At 35.0% G+C, this 15182-nt stretch overlaps 1 protein-coding gene across 1 annotated transcript; it reads right to left on the bottom strand.

Moving 5' to 3' along the window:
• Window positions 1-9629: 9629 nt before the first annotated feature.
• LOC129869795 (uncharacterized) lies at window positions 9630-10058 on the bottom strand. The gene has a single exon (XM_055944405.1). It carries the CDS (start codon window positions 10056-10058, stop codon window positions 9630-9632), a length of 429 nt encoding a protein of 142 aa, XP_055800380.1.
• Window positions 10059-15182: the final 5124 nt, after the last annotated feature.

Below are 15182 nucleotides of genomic sequence, written 5' to 3'. Positions count from 1 at the left end.
ATAATATGCATCTGATCCCGCCAAGCATTATACCTTGTGTTTTCTACCACATTTCTTTCATAAAGGGATGACTTGACCACTCGAATCTCCTCTTTAAACCTTAGGGTTAGACTCCCTAGGACACTTTAAACCTTAGGCTTTGATACCAAGTTTTTCACGACCCAAGCTAGAGTCTAGGTGTGACATGATGATCATAATCTCAAAAGACTCCAACCAAGACTCTTAGCATATCATTCATGAGAATATATAAGGTAGTTAAAGAAATAAGACATAAACATAGAAGAGGAAATAATGTCTTAACAATAATAGTCTCAAACTAGAAATGAATAGACTCCATGATATCCAACATACCTCTATTTAGTCTAGATGGGGGCATAAGACAAGTTCCTAGCTAACCCACTATAAAATATAACAAAGCCATAAGAACAAAAATAAAGGTAAATTGTCATATCCTCAGAGCATGAGGACTCAACACAATGAGAATAGTAATAAGCTCTAGCCATGAAGGGGAGGATGAGCGTGATCGTTGGATCCTACATTATGATACAATATAGGCAATGTATGCGTTAGTACATGAAATGCACTAAGTATTTGAGAAGTATGCATGAAAAATGAAATAGGACATAATCAATATGAACATGGAATGCATGACCAATATCTTAAAATATGAGTAAAGCCTTAAAAACATTTAAACATCATAATCATTTGTTTAATGCATCAAAACATCATCATGAGAACTTGTAGCTTTTCATATACCTTGGTGTGGGATGAAACCTTTAACCAAAAAATAAGACAATGCGATCTATAACATAGAATCTGATGTAACTCCCATATTAAGAACGGAGAGGCTACTTTTCCAAGGTAGACTCCGTGAGAACATCATAACATCATGAGATATACGTGGATCTACTAGCTAGGCTATATTGGCATCATAAACCTATACCGGCGATGTAGTTAGGGACTAAAGGTTGGTACTAGGATTCCCTTGGGTAGCTACTTGGCTATCAGGACAAATCTAACCTTAACGTCCTCTCGGTGATTAGTCATTTTCCCAATGAAAGTCATAAATCATAGTCATTAAGATCATTAGAAAAAATAATAAAAGACATCAATCTTTGTCATAATCATAAGAGTAACTCATTAACATGATTGATTCATAAGAATCTATGAGTTTGTGAGAATGTACTTTCACCTCTCTAATATGTGTATGTGAGAATTACCTTTCACACTATAAGTACTTGCTTGAAAAATCATTGAAATCATAGTTCATCATCATTCATTACTTTCATGAGTCATTCATAAGCATTGATAATCATTCATGAAATATTCATTGAAATCCTTCATAGTTGATCATCATAAATCCTTGAAAACATACTTGAAAATAGCATATGGCACGGGTCAATGAAAATCAACTTGATATCATGCAATGTAATATGAATTACTAATAAATTGATCAATAATCATAAGATAAATTATAATTAACAAGACCCAATGAAATTCTATAGAAAATTAGGGCTTAGAAGAAGAATTCATAGAAGAGAATTCAGAGAAAACCTTGGGACTCCATGAATTAGAGGATCCATGGGTAATACCTTAGACCTTAGAAGCCCTAAATTACACTTGAATTGAATACTTGACTTGATTTCTCTTGGAATTTACTTGAGGAAGATAAAGACCCTTGAGAGAGAACTCTAGAGAAAAGATTTGTGATATTGGGTGTTAGGGTAGGAATGAGAGGGTTAGGATGGTTTAGGGTAGTTAATAGAATAGAATGTAACCCAAAAACCATCAAAATACATCAATAAATTAATTGGAAAAGCCAAAACACTCCTAACTTAAACTGAGTCAGGCACATGCATAGAAGGACACCATGACATGTGAATCTCATCATGGCTTGTGGTGAGGGTCATGGTAATGATGGTGAGTTTGGCATGCGAGAGGTCCATGGAGCACTTTATGGAATGTGGACCCTATCGTGGTCCTTTTAGGGACTTGGGGTCCTTGGGATTCAACTTCATGAAAGTGAATGCGGTCTATGGTGCTCACAATGAGTCATGGTCCCCCTTGTGAACTTCTCCCCTTATTCCTGGAACTTATACAACCATTCTCTATGGACCGTGAAGATTAGTATAGTATGTGATGGGTCTCGTGGTCCCTACCTGATGCGAATTCTTTTTGATCTCCATCTAGAACTCCATTTTCCGACTTTCCAACTTTTAGGGTTTATAGTGTGAGGACAAGATTAGTCCAAAATTATGATTAGCCTTACATACCTTAAAATCTCCATATATTATGAAGAATAAACCTAGCTTGATTAAGAACGATCACAAAACCCTTTCTTGAAATTTTTGAATTCATTTCTTGAAAATCCTATGTTTTGATTATAGATTCTTACTTAGGATACATAATTATATGTTAGAATTACTATAAAATAATGATAATATTATTAAATTGATTTGGAAGGAAGAATGTTTGGTGGACTTGCCCAAAAATCCAGGCTTGAACCCTCGAATTGAAGTCTTGATTTCACTAGAGATAAGAGGATGATTTGATGTTAGAATTTTGTAGAAATTAAAGGATTTATATTGAAAAATTATGGATAATACATACCATGACTTAGTAGGATTCAAAACACCTTTTGGGAATGTGGGGGTCGACAAAAGGATGAAAAGTGAGAAAAGAAACTTAAAATAGCGATTTTATGAAATATGGAAAATTTGATATCTATAGCTGATATACATGATATGCAGGTGATATACATGGTCTACATACCCTTATGCGGCCTATAAAAAGATCCAGAACCCATGGTTGCTTCCATGACCCATGGTTTTAAGTCATGACTTTTTACTTCAAACTCGTATTGAGGCAAACAGGGTGGCGTTGAAAAGAAGACTTATAGTCCTTTGATTTGGTAGGTCATGGTCCATCTAGCTCTTAAAATTCTTAGAAATATGATCATTTGAAGTTGACCCTTGCATTTTCTAATGCTAAAACTTAATCGGTCGAGGATGTTTTAGCTCAATTTAGTACTAGAGGTTTCTTATGATCCTTATTCACATATAATACACTTAAAATATTTAGGAATGTATCCTAGCACATATATATAACTAGAATACATCGTCTTCAGGCCTCTATGCATATGAAGAATGGTTTGGGTCTTAAGCTTAAAATATTTTGGGGTGTTACAATATCTCCCCCTTGGAGTCATTCATCCTCGAATGATGTCAAACTAGAGAAGAACAAATGGGACATCTCATCTTTCTTTTTCTGAACTGAATTTACCATTAAAGTCATAACGTCAAATAGGAAGACATAAGGAACGAACATAAATGTAGAATCAAAAACACTCAAACACATAGTATAAGTGTTGAATCTGAAATGAGATGAGGGCTATCACCTCAAATGCTTTCATCAAAATTTCTCATAACTTTCTGGGAGAAAAATCATGGGAATGATTCACGTGATTCATTTGAATATGAAACACTAACAAGGTCTGAGTATCTTAGTCAGATGACGTGGGTTTATAACACATAATTAATATAGATGTTAACATAAGTCACACTCTATCTGAAGCTATTTGAAATGAAATATAGGTACCTTTGGCATGAAGTATGAACATGACTACTATTTCTTAAGTGATAAAACTAGTAACCTTTAAGCCTATCAATACTTCTCAACTATGCTGCTCCTTCTAACCACTACATTTCATAAGACACAACCCGTAGATCCAACAAAAGTGTATATGAATGCTCTTATCAAGGTCTAAGTCTAACTGCATGCTCTTACCGTGTTCAAGCCTAACTCAAAGTCACAAGGTGCTACACATAGGATGATCACACTAATCTAAACCATGATATTCATGATCTATACCTCTATATGAACTTCCATTCTAAGAATACTACTTCTTCTTACCACCTCATCCATGAAACTTTTAGTTCTAATCAAGAAGATCTTAGCACATCATGTATTCAGCGACATGTTAGCAACCTATATTCAAGCCTATAACTATCACCACTTCATAGACTTCAATGTCACTAATTCTTCTACGAATTTTCCATCTTCCTATCATCTCTACCAACTTAAATTACATGAACTACTATAAAGAGACTTGCCAAATATTATCATCTAGCTACTATATATAACCAAGCCTTATTTTGATCTACCTCCACACTTTAAACCTTAAATGGAATAAGCATACTACAATATTCACAATAAGGGCCATCTACCCTCTCACCAAAACTAATACTTAGCTGTTATCAATGCCGCTATCAAAATTGAAGAAGGATCACTAGAATGGCTTAAAGTGAAAATATCATAAGCACAAATCATATAAGAAATTTGATCTGAGAATAGGCATGACATAGTGTGATTTCACTAGCCATTAAGGGTATATCATGAGTTCATAGGACTGAGCATAATTTAACATGTGTTCATATGACATGAATCGTATAACATAGGGCTAAAAATTCTCAATTTCATAGAGTAAGATTAGGATCGTTGAATGAAGTTATTACTTCTTATTCTAGGAACTGAGCATGAATGTGAATCTATCTATAGTGCATGAGCATAGGTCATAGGCATAACGCTGATATGCGATACATAAGTAGGCTTTCAACAATTGATATTTGAGAAATACGATAGAGTAGGAATATATTGCTATCTCATCACAACTCTTTCTAAATACACCCCCTATCATCTCCCCATTAGGCCTAAAACCGACATATCCTTTAAAATGGCCTATATTCACTTTATTTAAGAATACTAACTAGGAACGCATATGATATCATAGGCTTAGACCCTCATATGACTATGTACTATACTATCTTAGGTACACATGTATCTTTCTAAGGCTTAAATCCTTCTTCTACCTAAAGATTTTGCCACAATTTACCACCTCGCATAAGGAGTATATATACTTCCTAGTAGAATTATCACACCTATTGAAATCCTATCAGTCTAAACTCATTCACATGTTAAATTAATTTATCAACTAGACTTTATCTATACTAATGCAATGTCATACTCTAAGTCACCTTAACTAATAACTCTCTTTGTCATACTAACATGAGATCTACACACACTCATTATGTCTTTGCCAACATATAAAGGAACATCACCTTATACTAACTTACTGGGTACATTAACACAACTATATAGTTTATTCAATCACTATCTCCACTATTTTAGTTACTATACTTCAAAATCCATACTAACTCTGGACAATTCTACTACTTATGGTTCACAACATAAATCACATTATATAACTTCAGGTGAAACACTACGTAAGCATTTCTAAAACGCTCTTCCCTTATTAAGGGTATCATATGTAGCATAGTTTCAAAAAGGGTCTGAGAGCATAACATACTTTGTCTCAATGCACGATTCATATGAATAACAGTGCATTCTTTCAGATCAAATAAGGTTACACATGATGGGATCCTCGACAGTCCTTGTTTAATCTCTTAACATTCTTTTTGCTCTATTTGAAGGAATAGTATTGATAGGAATATGAATTTTACTCTTTCTGGCACCATAGAGATGAGGCATAGTTGGAGGATTTAGAGAATGCACGAATCTGCATAATTTTCTTATGGGACAACTCTATTGCATGATTTAGAGTATGAAAGAAGGGAAAACATTTCTTAAATGTTAGTAGTCTCTCATTTATTGAAGTGGGGCACTCAAAACCATAAGTAAGATCCCACTGACACCACTTCATAGACTCCCTAGGATACTTAAACTCTTGCTCTAACACCAAATTTGTCATTCCCCAGCCTAAATCCTGGACCTGGCCGACACTCCGAAATGATTATTGGTCCCAAGTGAATCCTTGGTCTGGTTGACTACTGAGTAGAAGACTGAATAATTATGTGGAAGCTTTATAAAATGAACATTTAAAATCATTTAAAGATATCTCATGCAAAAATCTAAAAATAGATCTCAAATATTAATAGTAACAATGTTTAAAACATTAAAGTAAATAAACTAAACTGACTCACTAACTTTTCTATCTATGAATCGTCTACTAAATAAATATAGGTACCGAGACAAGACTCAAGGCTACCTGACTATTGCACTAACAATGACTAAAAATCAAATTAACTGAACTAACTAAACTAGAGCCCTTTAGAAGTGGGAACGTCACACCAATTACTGATGGAAGGAGATCTTACTAAATATCTACTATCGTGAGTACCGAAATTTGCATAAAAAAATAATGTAGAGCCAAATGGTGTTAGTACATAGAATGTACGATATATAATACAACTAAATAAAATAATAACTGAACTGAATACTTATGTTGAGAAGAATGCTGAAAATAACTTGACTTAAATGTAAAGCATGAATGGAAAATAAAACATGTAAAGCTTCAAAATTTAGACAATGCAATATATATTCCGAAAATAATAACTTTACTTCTTGGGGAGTTTCTCTAACCAACAACCATTACTATGATCCTCGTGATGATACAACATACTGTCCACGTTACCAAAGCCGTCCAATACTTTGCTAGGGTTAAGGGACGCAAATTGAATTCATGGATCCCTCTAAAAATTCCTTATCAAGAACTGAAGTGAGGAGTCCCCTGAACCAGCGACACGATTGTATCCTACGCTGGCTACGTAAATTATGGCGTTTGAGTTATCTTAACTCTTATCCAAATCAGTGCTCTATACTACTCCCAAAATATGCAATAAACTCATAATCATAAAAATCTCTTGGTTGAGTTAATACTCATAACTCTTCTTTAAGCATAAACCAAGCCTTTCTTTAATTGATTGAAATTACTTTCTCAAATTGATAATGACTTCTTTAAAAGGAGCCATGCTTTTTTCAAAAAAATACTAATGCATTTGGAACACTCAAGTTCCCTTAAAACTTTTTCTTCAACTAATTGCCTAAAAATACTTGAACTTTACTTTCACTGAAAACAATGAATAATATATATCAATATAAAACCTTCAAACAACTCTTAGCTAAATAGGGGTCATGTGAAAAATAAGCATGAACGCAATGGAGAATAAGGAGTTTATGAAAAATCAGAACTTCTCCGATAAGCATCACAACTCCATAATAAGAAGTAATGGAAGAACTCAAAATTCAAGAAAACTTAGGTTAAAACCCTAGGTTAAGCACTTAATGATGGAGTTTAGATATAGGGCATGAGGAAGAACTTAGTCCAGCACTATGATTAGCCTTACATACCTTAAACTCTCCATAAATCTTGAAGAAGAACCCTAACTTGATGAAGAATGATCAAGAAACCCTTTTTTCTTTAACTTCTTGAATTCGTTCCTTTAAAGTCCTATGCTTTGATGATAGATTCTTGCTTAAGATACATAATTATATGTTAGATTACTAGAATATTATGAGAATCTTCTTACTTTGATTTGGAATAAAGAATTCTTGATGAATTTTCTAAAATATCAAGTCTTGAACCCTAGAATTGAATTCTTAATTTTGCGAGAGATAAGAGAATAATTTGATGATAGAATCTTATAGAAATTCAAGGATTTATGTTGTAAAAATATGAAGTACATATACAATAACTTAGTAGGCCTGAAGAGAGCTTTTGGGGGCTGTTGGAGTTGACGAGGGGATGAAAAGTGGGAAAAGAATCTTAAAATAACATTTTTATAAGATTTGGAAAAATTGATATACAATTGAGATACACGATATACAAGTGATATACATAATATACTGGCCATTTTACATCCCATAAAATGATCTACGGCTCGTAGATTAGATCTAGGAATTTAGGTGTGAATTTTTAGTCTCTGACGAGTGGAATACATAGCCCATGGTTGCTTTCACGACTCGTGTTTTTAGTTCGTAATTCTTGAAGTAGAATTCTAATATTGGAGCATTTGTAGTTAATCATAATTTTTAACTCCAAACTTGGATTGAGGCAAACATGGGGGCATTGGAAAGAAGATGCATATACCATTAATTTTGTAGGTCATGGTCCACCTAATACTTAATATTCTGATAGACATGATTATTTGAAATTGATTCTTGTATTTTCTTAGGAAAAAACTTAATCGGTTGAGGATGTTTGAGCTCGACTTAGTACTAGAGGTTCCTTATGACTTTAATTCACATCTAAAATACTTTAAATACTTATGAGTTGATCCTATCACATATATACAATTAGAATTCATTGGGTTTGGACCTATACACATTTGAAGTATGGTTCAGGTCTTAGATTAGAATTTTTTAGGGTGTTACATCAATTTTATATAGTCTCCTTCTAATTCGTGCCTCACATGTTTTAGAATATGTCTTATTCAAAATAGATCAGTTAGAAGAAGGATGAAGATGGTAAAGCTTACGCACCAATCAATCAGCCTTCTAGTGCCGATATTTTTAATATAGAGTTTTGAGATGCCATCCAGCTATTAGTTCAAGTTATGACTGCTCAATTAAATCACCAGGTAGTAGTCCCTGCAAATCCTAGTGGTAAGAAGAGAAAAAGGGAGAGTAAGAGGATTGTTTTGGGAAATAGTAATTCTAACAACCAGAAGATCGAGGAAACATCTAGCTCTTATTCTTGGAAAAGTGTTGTAAAGGAAAAATCCCACCCTCTGTTGAACAAGTGTGGAAACAACCACATAAGAGAGTGTTTGTCCAGTACTTATGCATGATTTGGTTGTGGTAAGACTGGTCATATATTGAGGAATTTCCATTTCATTGCTAGAAATGGTGGAGATAGTCTTCGACGATCTCAACATTACCTTTCTTTAGATCGCTTGGCTTAGTAGGGTACTTCATTTGGTTTTGGTGGTAGTCAGCATCAGAATATGTTCTATGCTTTTCTAACTTGACAAGATCAGAAGGATTCCCCTAATGTGGCCAGTGGTATATTATGAGTCTTTTAGCTTGATGTTTATGCCTTGTTAGATCTAGGAGATAATCTTTATTTCATGAATTCTTATGTTTCTATGAAATTTGACGTCTATCCTATAAACTTGTTTGAACCTTTCCCAATCTCTACTCCTTTTGGTGACTATGTTTTAGCTAAATGGGTATATAGAAATTGCTCTGTCTCAGCCTCAGTTGGCCTTATAGAGCTAGACATATTTGATTTTGATGTCATTCTTGCCATTGATTTTTTTTGGTAAGTGGACCTAACCCGACGATCTTATCCCTCATGGCGGTCAAAGGTTGAGCCACACACTCCCAAACCTTAGCATAGATAAAAATAAAAATAAAAGTACAAAGGAGGGGGATATAGACCTTACCTATGATCCTAAGTGGTTCTGAGTCCACTAACCTACTAAGGTCGATCAACTCATCCCCAATACTATCAAAAAGTAAGCCTAGATACTAAGCACCAAAAAAGAGGACTCCTCTCCATACAAATATCTAGAAAATCATTAAACGAGGGAGACTCTCTCTTTAGAAGAGAAAATCACATAAACAAAGGATCCTAGGAATGTGCACCTATGAGAGAACTTCTCTTGATACAAAATTCTAGGGAAACATAACTGAGGGAGACTCTCCCCTTTCATAGTAAGAAAACAACCTCTATCCTAAGACATTTAAGATGGTTGTTTGATACTCTTAAGTTTCCTTCTTCTGAAGCTTGCCAATCCCATCTTGTCTAACTTGAAATATCCCTTAGTTTTTTATGGTAGATTCTTGTAAGTATAGATGTGGTGAGTGGTATCGATTCTGTGGATGTATTTTGAGAGAGTATTTGTTGGAAAATTTGCCTCCCTGTACACATGTTTGCATTGGAATTGATCAAGTATCCTGACCAATTCTTGGAGTTCTGAGATGTGTTGAATGATTCTCCAAGGTAAGTTGCTTTCCTTCTTTAGCCATATAACCACCAGTTCTAAATCAATCTCAAGAATGACCCTGATATAGCCATGTTGAATGCACCAACTAATGCCAAAAGAAGTGGCCTGCACCTCTGCTTGGTTGTTTGAACCCACTTCTAAGGTAGTAGCAAAGACATAAATTAAGTTTCCCTTGTGATCTCTTAAAATGCCTACTGCTCCAATCTTGCCAGGGTTATCTAAACCACTCTCATCAATGTTAAGCTTCACCATGGTATATGGAGGTTTATACTAGTTAACCTGAACCACCATCATGTCATGTTTGCAACTCTCTACCCTATTCACCAAGTCTTTCTAGTTGGTAGGATAGTGAATCTGAGGATATGTTGTAATAACTAGCATATATAAGTCTGAAATAATAGAGAAAGTTACTTTGGTAGTACTGGATTTCTTCTCCCCATACTTGCTAGAACACTTATTTTTCCATAGGTTCCTACACACAAATATGGGAGTAGCTTGCAGTAGCATCTTGTGGACCTCATTATTAGCCTTAGTCAACCACCCTTTATTCAGCAGGTTCTTAAGAGGAGTATTGTTGTGTTGTATCCCCCAATAACTTGAGAAGTGCTTTCAAATGTGACTAGCAAAATAACCTATCACAAATGTATGTTGTATATCAGCCATACCAACTTTGTAGCAATATGAGCAAGCTACTGGATCATGACCAAAAGATACAAGCCTATCATTGGTAGGAAACTTGAATCTGAAGGCCCTCCATATAAAATAAGAGACCTTAAAAGGGATATTGCTGTGCCATATGCTGCTATCAGTTAGAGTTCTTGCTTTTTTCTTCCTTACAAGCTCCCAAGTTGAGGCACAAGTGAAATTTCCATGAGAATTAAGGGTCCAATGAGCCTGGTCCTTTTTACCTAGATGGTATATGAACCTAGTACTAAGGATTTTGCTCATCAGCTATTGGGGAGCATGTTGTCTAACCTTCTCCACAATCCACACCCCTTTTTCCAAAAAATTGGGATACTGTGGAGTTATTGAATCTTGGAAGGTATTCATTGTGGTAAGCTAGTGGACCTTCCCCTAACTAGTTGTCCTACCAAAAACTGCAGTCTCTAGAGTTGATAGACCACCTGATATGGGGCTCAATATTGATTAACATAAGAGAGTTCCAAGTTTCATATTTCTTAGTAATAGGGTGGGATCTTTAAAAATATTTAGCTTTAAGAAAGTCTTCCCATAGGGTCCTTTTAGACCTGAAATTCCATTATTGCTTATATTGAAGGGATAAGCACACATCATCTAGGTTTTTAACTCCAATACCTCCCCTCCTCATAGGGAAAACTAAGGGTGTCCAAAGAAGCCCAATGGTACTTTCTTCTTTCTTTGTCTTATCCCAGAAGAAGTGTGCAATAAGACTCTTAATCTGCTTCATGGTGGTAGTAGTGAGAATAATTGCATATAATAAATGGATAGGGAGGGACTGTAGAACTAATTTTATCAATATGACCCTTCTCCCATAGCTGAGCATTTTATTCTTCCAGCCCCTGATCTTATTTATCACCTTGGAGACCATACTAGTAAAATACATGATCTTTTGTCTTCCTATATAAACAGGACACCCAAGATATATGATAAGTCTAGTAGTACATTTGAAACCCGTGATTGTATTAACTTTGTCAATCAAATCATTACCAATATTAACAAAGATAAAAAATTAACTCTTTTCCTTGTTAATAAGCTATCCTGAGGTAGTCTCATACGCCTGCAATGTCTTAATGAACAACTTCAATGAATACTTGCAAGTGGAAATGAAGATAATGATATCAACAACAAAACCTAGATGATTAATTTGAGGACCATTTTTCACCATATGAAATCTAGTGTATAAATAATGATGATGGAGGTTGTTCAACATCCTAGACAAAACTTCTGCACCAATAATGAAAAGAGTTGGGGAAAGGGGGTCTCCCTAGTTAAGTCCCATTGTAGAGTGGAAGAAACCATGTGTTGTTACATTGATTATGAAAGAATACTAATTGTTAGACTTAGTTCTCCACACTATATCAATGAGCATCTCTCCAAAGCCCATCCTTCTTATGACTAAACAAATAAAGGACCAAGATACCCTGTCATAGGCCTTGACCATATCTAGTTTAATCACTACATTATCTCTAATTTTGGTTTCTTGATGCTATGTATGATCTTTTGTGCCAACATAATATTCTCAGATATACTTCTACCTTTGACAAATCCATACTGGTTTTAGAAATGAGCTAGGGCAGAATAGGAGCAAGTTTTAGGCATAACAATTTGGAGATAACTTTACTAGTGTAGTTACTAAGGGATATGGGTATATATTATGAAAGTTTGTTAGGATGGTCTACTTTTGGGAGTAGAACCAAACATGCATGGGATATGAATTTAGGAATACAGTGACCATTAAAGAAATAATAGACCAGGTTCAGAAGATCTTCACTTATAATATCCCAGCATATGTGGAAGAACCTACCACTCATGTCATCTGGACCTGCAGCAGAGGTGGGACTCATGGAGAAAACTACCTTCTTCAATTCATCTGTGGTAGGTAAAAAGTGTAGGGACTTAGTTTTTCATCAGTGATCATCTCAGGAATACATTGGAGGGCCTCCTCATTAATCAGGTTTTCTTCACATGTGAAAATCTATTCAAAATGGGAGCATGCTACCTCTGCAATCTTCTCATCCCCATGAATTGAGTTTCCAGTCTCATCACTAATATGATTAATGTATAACATCCTTCTCCTTCATCTACTAATAGCATGAAAGTACTTGGTATTTGCATTACCATTATTAAACATTGCAACTGAGTTTTTTGTTTCAAAATAGACTATTCCACCTTCAAAAATCTAATGTACTGAGCATTGATATGGTTTAACCTGGTTCTATTTGTCTCAGTGTTATCATTGATGATGTCTTCTTTAGCTTTCCTCACTTGCTCTTCAAACTCCTTTAATAAAGCAAAGATGTCTCCATATTATTGCCTTGACCAACTACTAAGGGTATTAAACACCCTTTTCAATTTTTGATGGAAAATTCTCATAGGGGTTCCTTCCATAGGTCTCTTCTAACAGGTTTTCATAGTGTCTAGGAAACTTTCATTAGCCACCCAATAGTGCAAAAACTTGAAGTATTTGATAATAGTGTTTTGATTTTCCATACATTCTAGCAGAAGAGGACAATGGTCAGATGCTGTTGATGTTAGATGGTTAACTGTAGTCATTGGCATAACCTCTAGCCATTTATCATTAACCATAGCTCTGTCCATCCTTTTAAATATCCTTGCGTCCTTATCCCTGTTGTTACACCAACTGTATTTCTGTCCATGCAATACTAATTCCGTGAGTCCTAAGCTTCAATAACACTAATGAATTCAAAACTCTTGTTCATATTATAAGGTTGACCCCCCATCTTTTCCTCTATATCAGTTATCACATTGAAGTCTCCAATAGTGCACCAAGGTTTCCCCAAACTAGAGAATTACATCATTTTGTCCCATAAGTCTCTTCTTATGTTGTCTTTGTATTTAGCATAGACTAAGGTGATTAATAACACAAATGAATTACAGCTCATCCTGATCCATAATATTGAAATCAATATCTTGGTTCCAGATTAACTAAATGTTGCTATTGAAGTTGTAAATAACACTATCCATTCCAAATTGAATTCTATAAAAGTTGAGCTGATATTTATTGGAGAATGGTTCTAACACTGCAATCATAGAAAGCTGGTGGTAGTTCTTTAATTTTTGGAGTCTGTCCAAAGAACCCTGAGTGTCAATACTCCTTGCATTCTAGCATATTGTACTAATCATCAGAGTTTTTGAGTTCTGGACCTAGTGTTGAGGCTACTTTTGATAGTACCATTAGTAGCAGAGTTGGTTGGGGATCTTTGATTATTTTTCTTCTTTTTTCCTTTTTGACCTATTGGAGATAAACCATTCCTTTCAGAGACATGTTGGATTTCCTCCTAGTTATCAGTATGGATGGCAGAGCCAAGTGCTTTAAACAAATGGTCACTAGTCTCCTTATCTTATTGTGTTTTCTATAAATGATCAGGTTCATCTTCATCCTCTCAATGAGTTACTTTGTACTCATCATTGATATCATCTAAAATAGCTCTCTTGTTAGTAACAAAGACCTCAGTAGAAATAGCTTTAACCTATAGGGGAGTTACATGTATTCCATCCTATTCATTTACCAAGACATAGTTGAGGTTCTGTTGCCTGATTTCTGAGTTGTTTTTGTCTTCTACCAGTTGCTTGTTCTTCAAAACATCCCTTTTAATTTTGCTAAGTGCTAATGAAGATTTTTTGTTGAGAATTTGAGGACTTTCCTTATCCCCATTACTAACTACCACCTCCTCTGTCCTTTTATCAATAATATGGACAATATCTTTTGGATTCTCAATATTTTATTTCTGTGACTTGGAATTTATAGCAGTATGCATAGTGGTAGCAGAGGCACTAAGGTCAATCCTATGGTCAGTCAATAATCCATCCCTCCTCCTAGTTACCCCTTTCTACATGTTAGTAGATTTTTCCTATTTCCCTTCATTCTCTCCTCCATCAACTTCAGCAGCAACAATAGTCACTTCATTTAAATAATTGGGGGAGCCATGGGGGTATGGGAGCATTGAGTCAATACCTGATTTATCTTTTTGGAAGATAATTTAATATTCAGTATCTTTAATCTTGTCAGCACCATTGGTTAGTGGAGATTTATTTTTCTCTAACTCTTGGTTCTTATTGTTCTCCTTGGGAACCTATTTTATAAGGCTATGAGGAGTGGAATTGTCTATCCTATGAGGGGATGTGGGTTGATCCTGGACTCTAAAATCAACATTATAATTTTGAGAGTTAGGATTATTAAAGATAGTAGCCATACCTGTCTGTTGTTGGACTTGCCCCTGCTGATTGTTTCTTCTAGGAGATTTTGGGGGCCTTGGAGCTTTCTCCTTGTTGAACGTGGCCATGTTCCTTGTTTTGTTGTACATGTTGCTATTGTTGGCCATTCTTTTTTCCTTTCCTTTTTTGAATTTGCCATCCTTCTTGTTCTTGTCTATTCCAAGCATCTTCATTTTGAATTACCTTTTGTTGGTCAGTGATTGTGTTATTTTCTTGTATCTGCATGTCATTTATTTTTCCAGTACTTGCTTTGCCTTTATTTTTTTTCTAGTTTCCTCTTGTTCTTTCCTCTTTTTATGCTCATCATCTCTCTTCTTCACAGTACAAACACTGATGTTATAACCCTGGTGCTTGCAGTACTCATAGTAATTGGGAACATCCTCATATTGAATAGGTTGCTATCTACCATCACCATTCTCATCATTATCAAACACCATCCAA

The sequence above is a fragment of the Solanum dulcamara genome, chromosome 10, assembly GCF_947179165.1.
Source record: "Solanum dulcamara chromosome 10, daSolDulc1.2, whole genome shotgun sequence".
Taxonomy (NCBI): Eukaryota; Viridiplantae; Streptophyta; class Magnoliopsida; order Solanales; family Solanaceae; genus Solanum; species Solanum dulcamara.
This window is presented reverse-complemented; position numbering and strand designations above follow the sequence as displayed.

Bases quoted from the DNA above. Each gene is read 5' to 3' on its own strand.
- LOC129869795 (XM_055944405.1), bottom strand. From the start codon at position 10,058: ATGGTGAAGCTTAACATTGATGAGAGTGGTTTAGATAACCCTGGCAAG.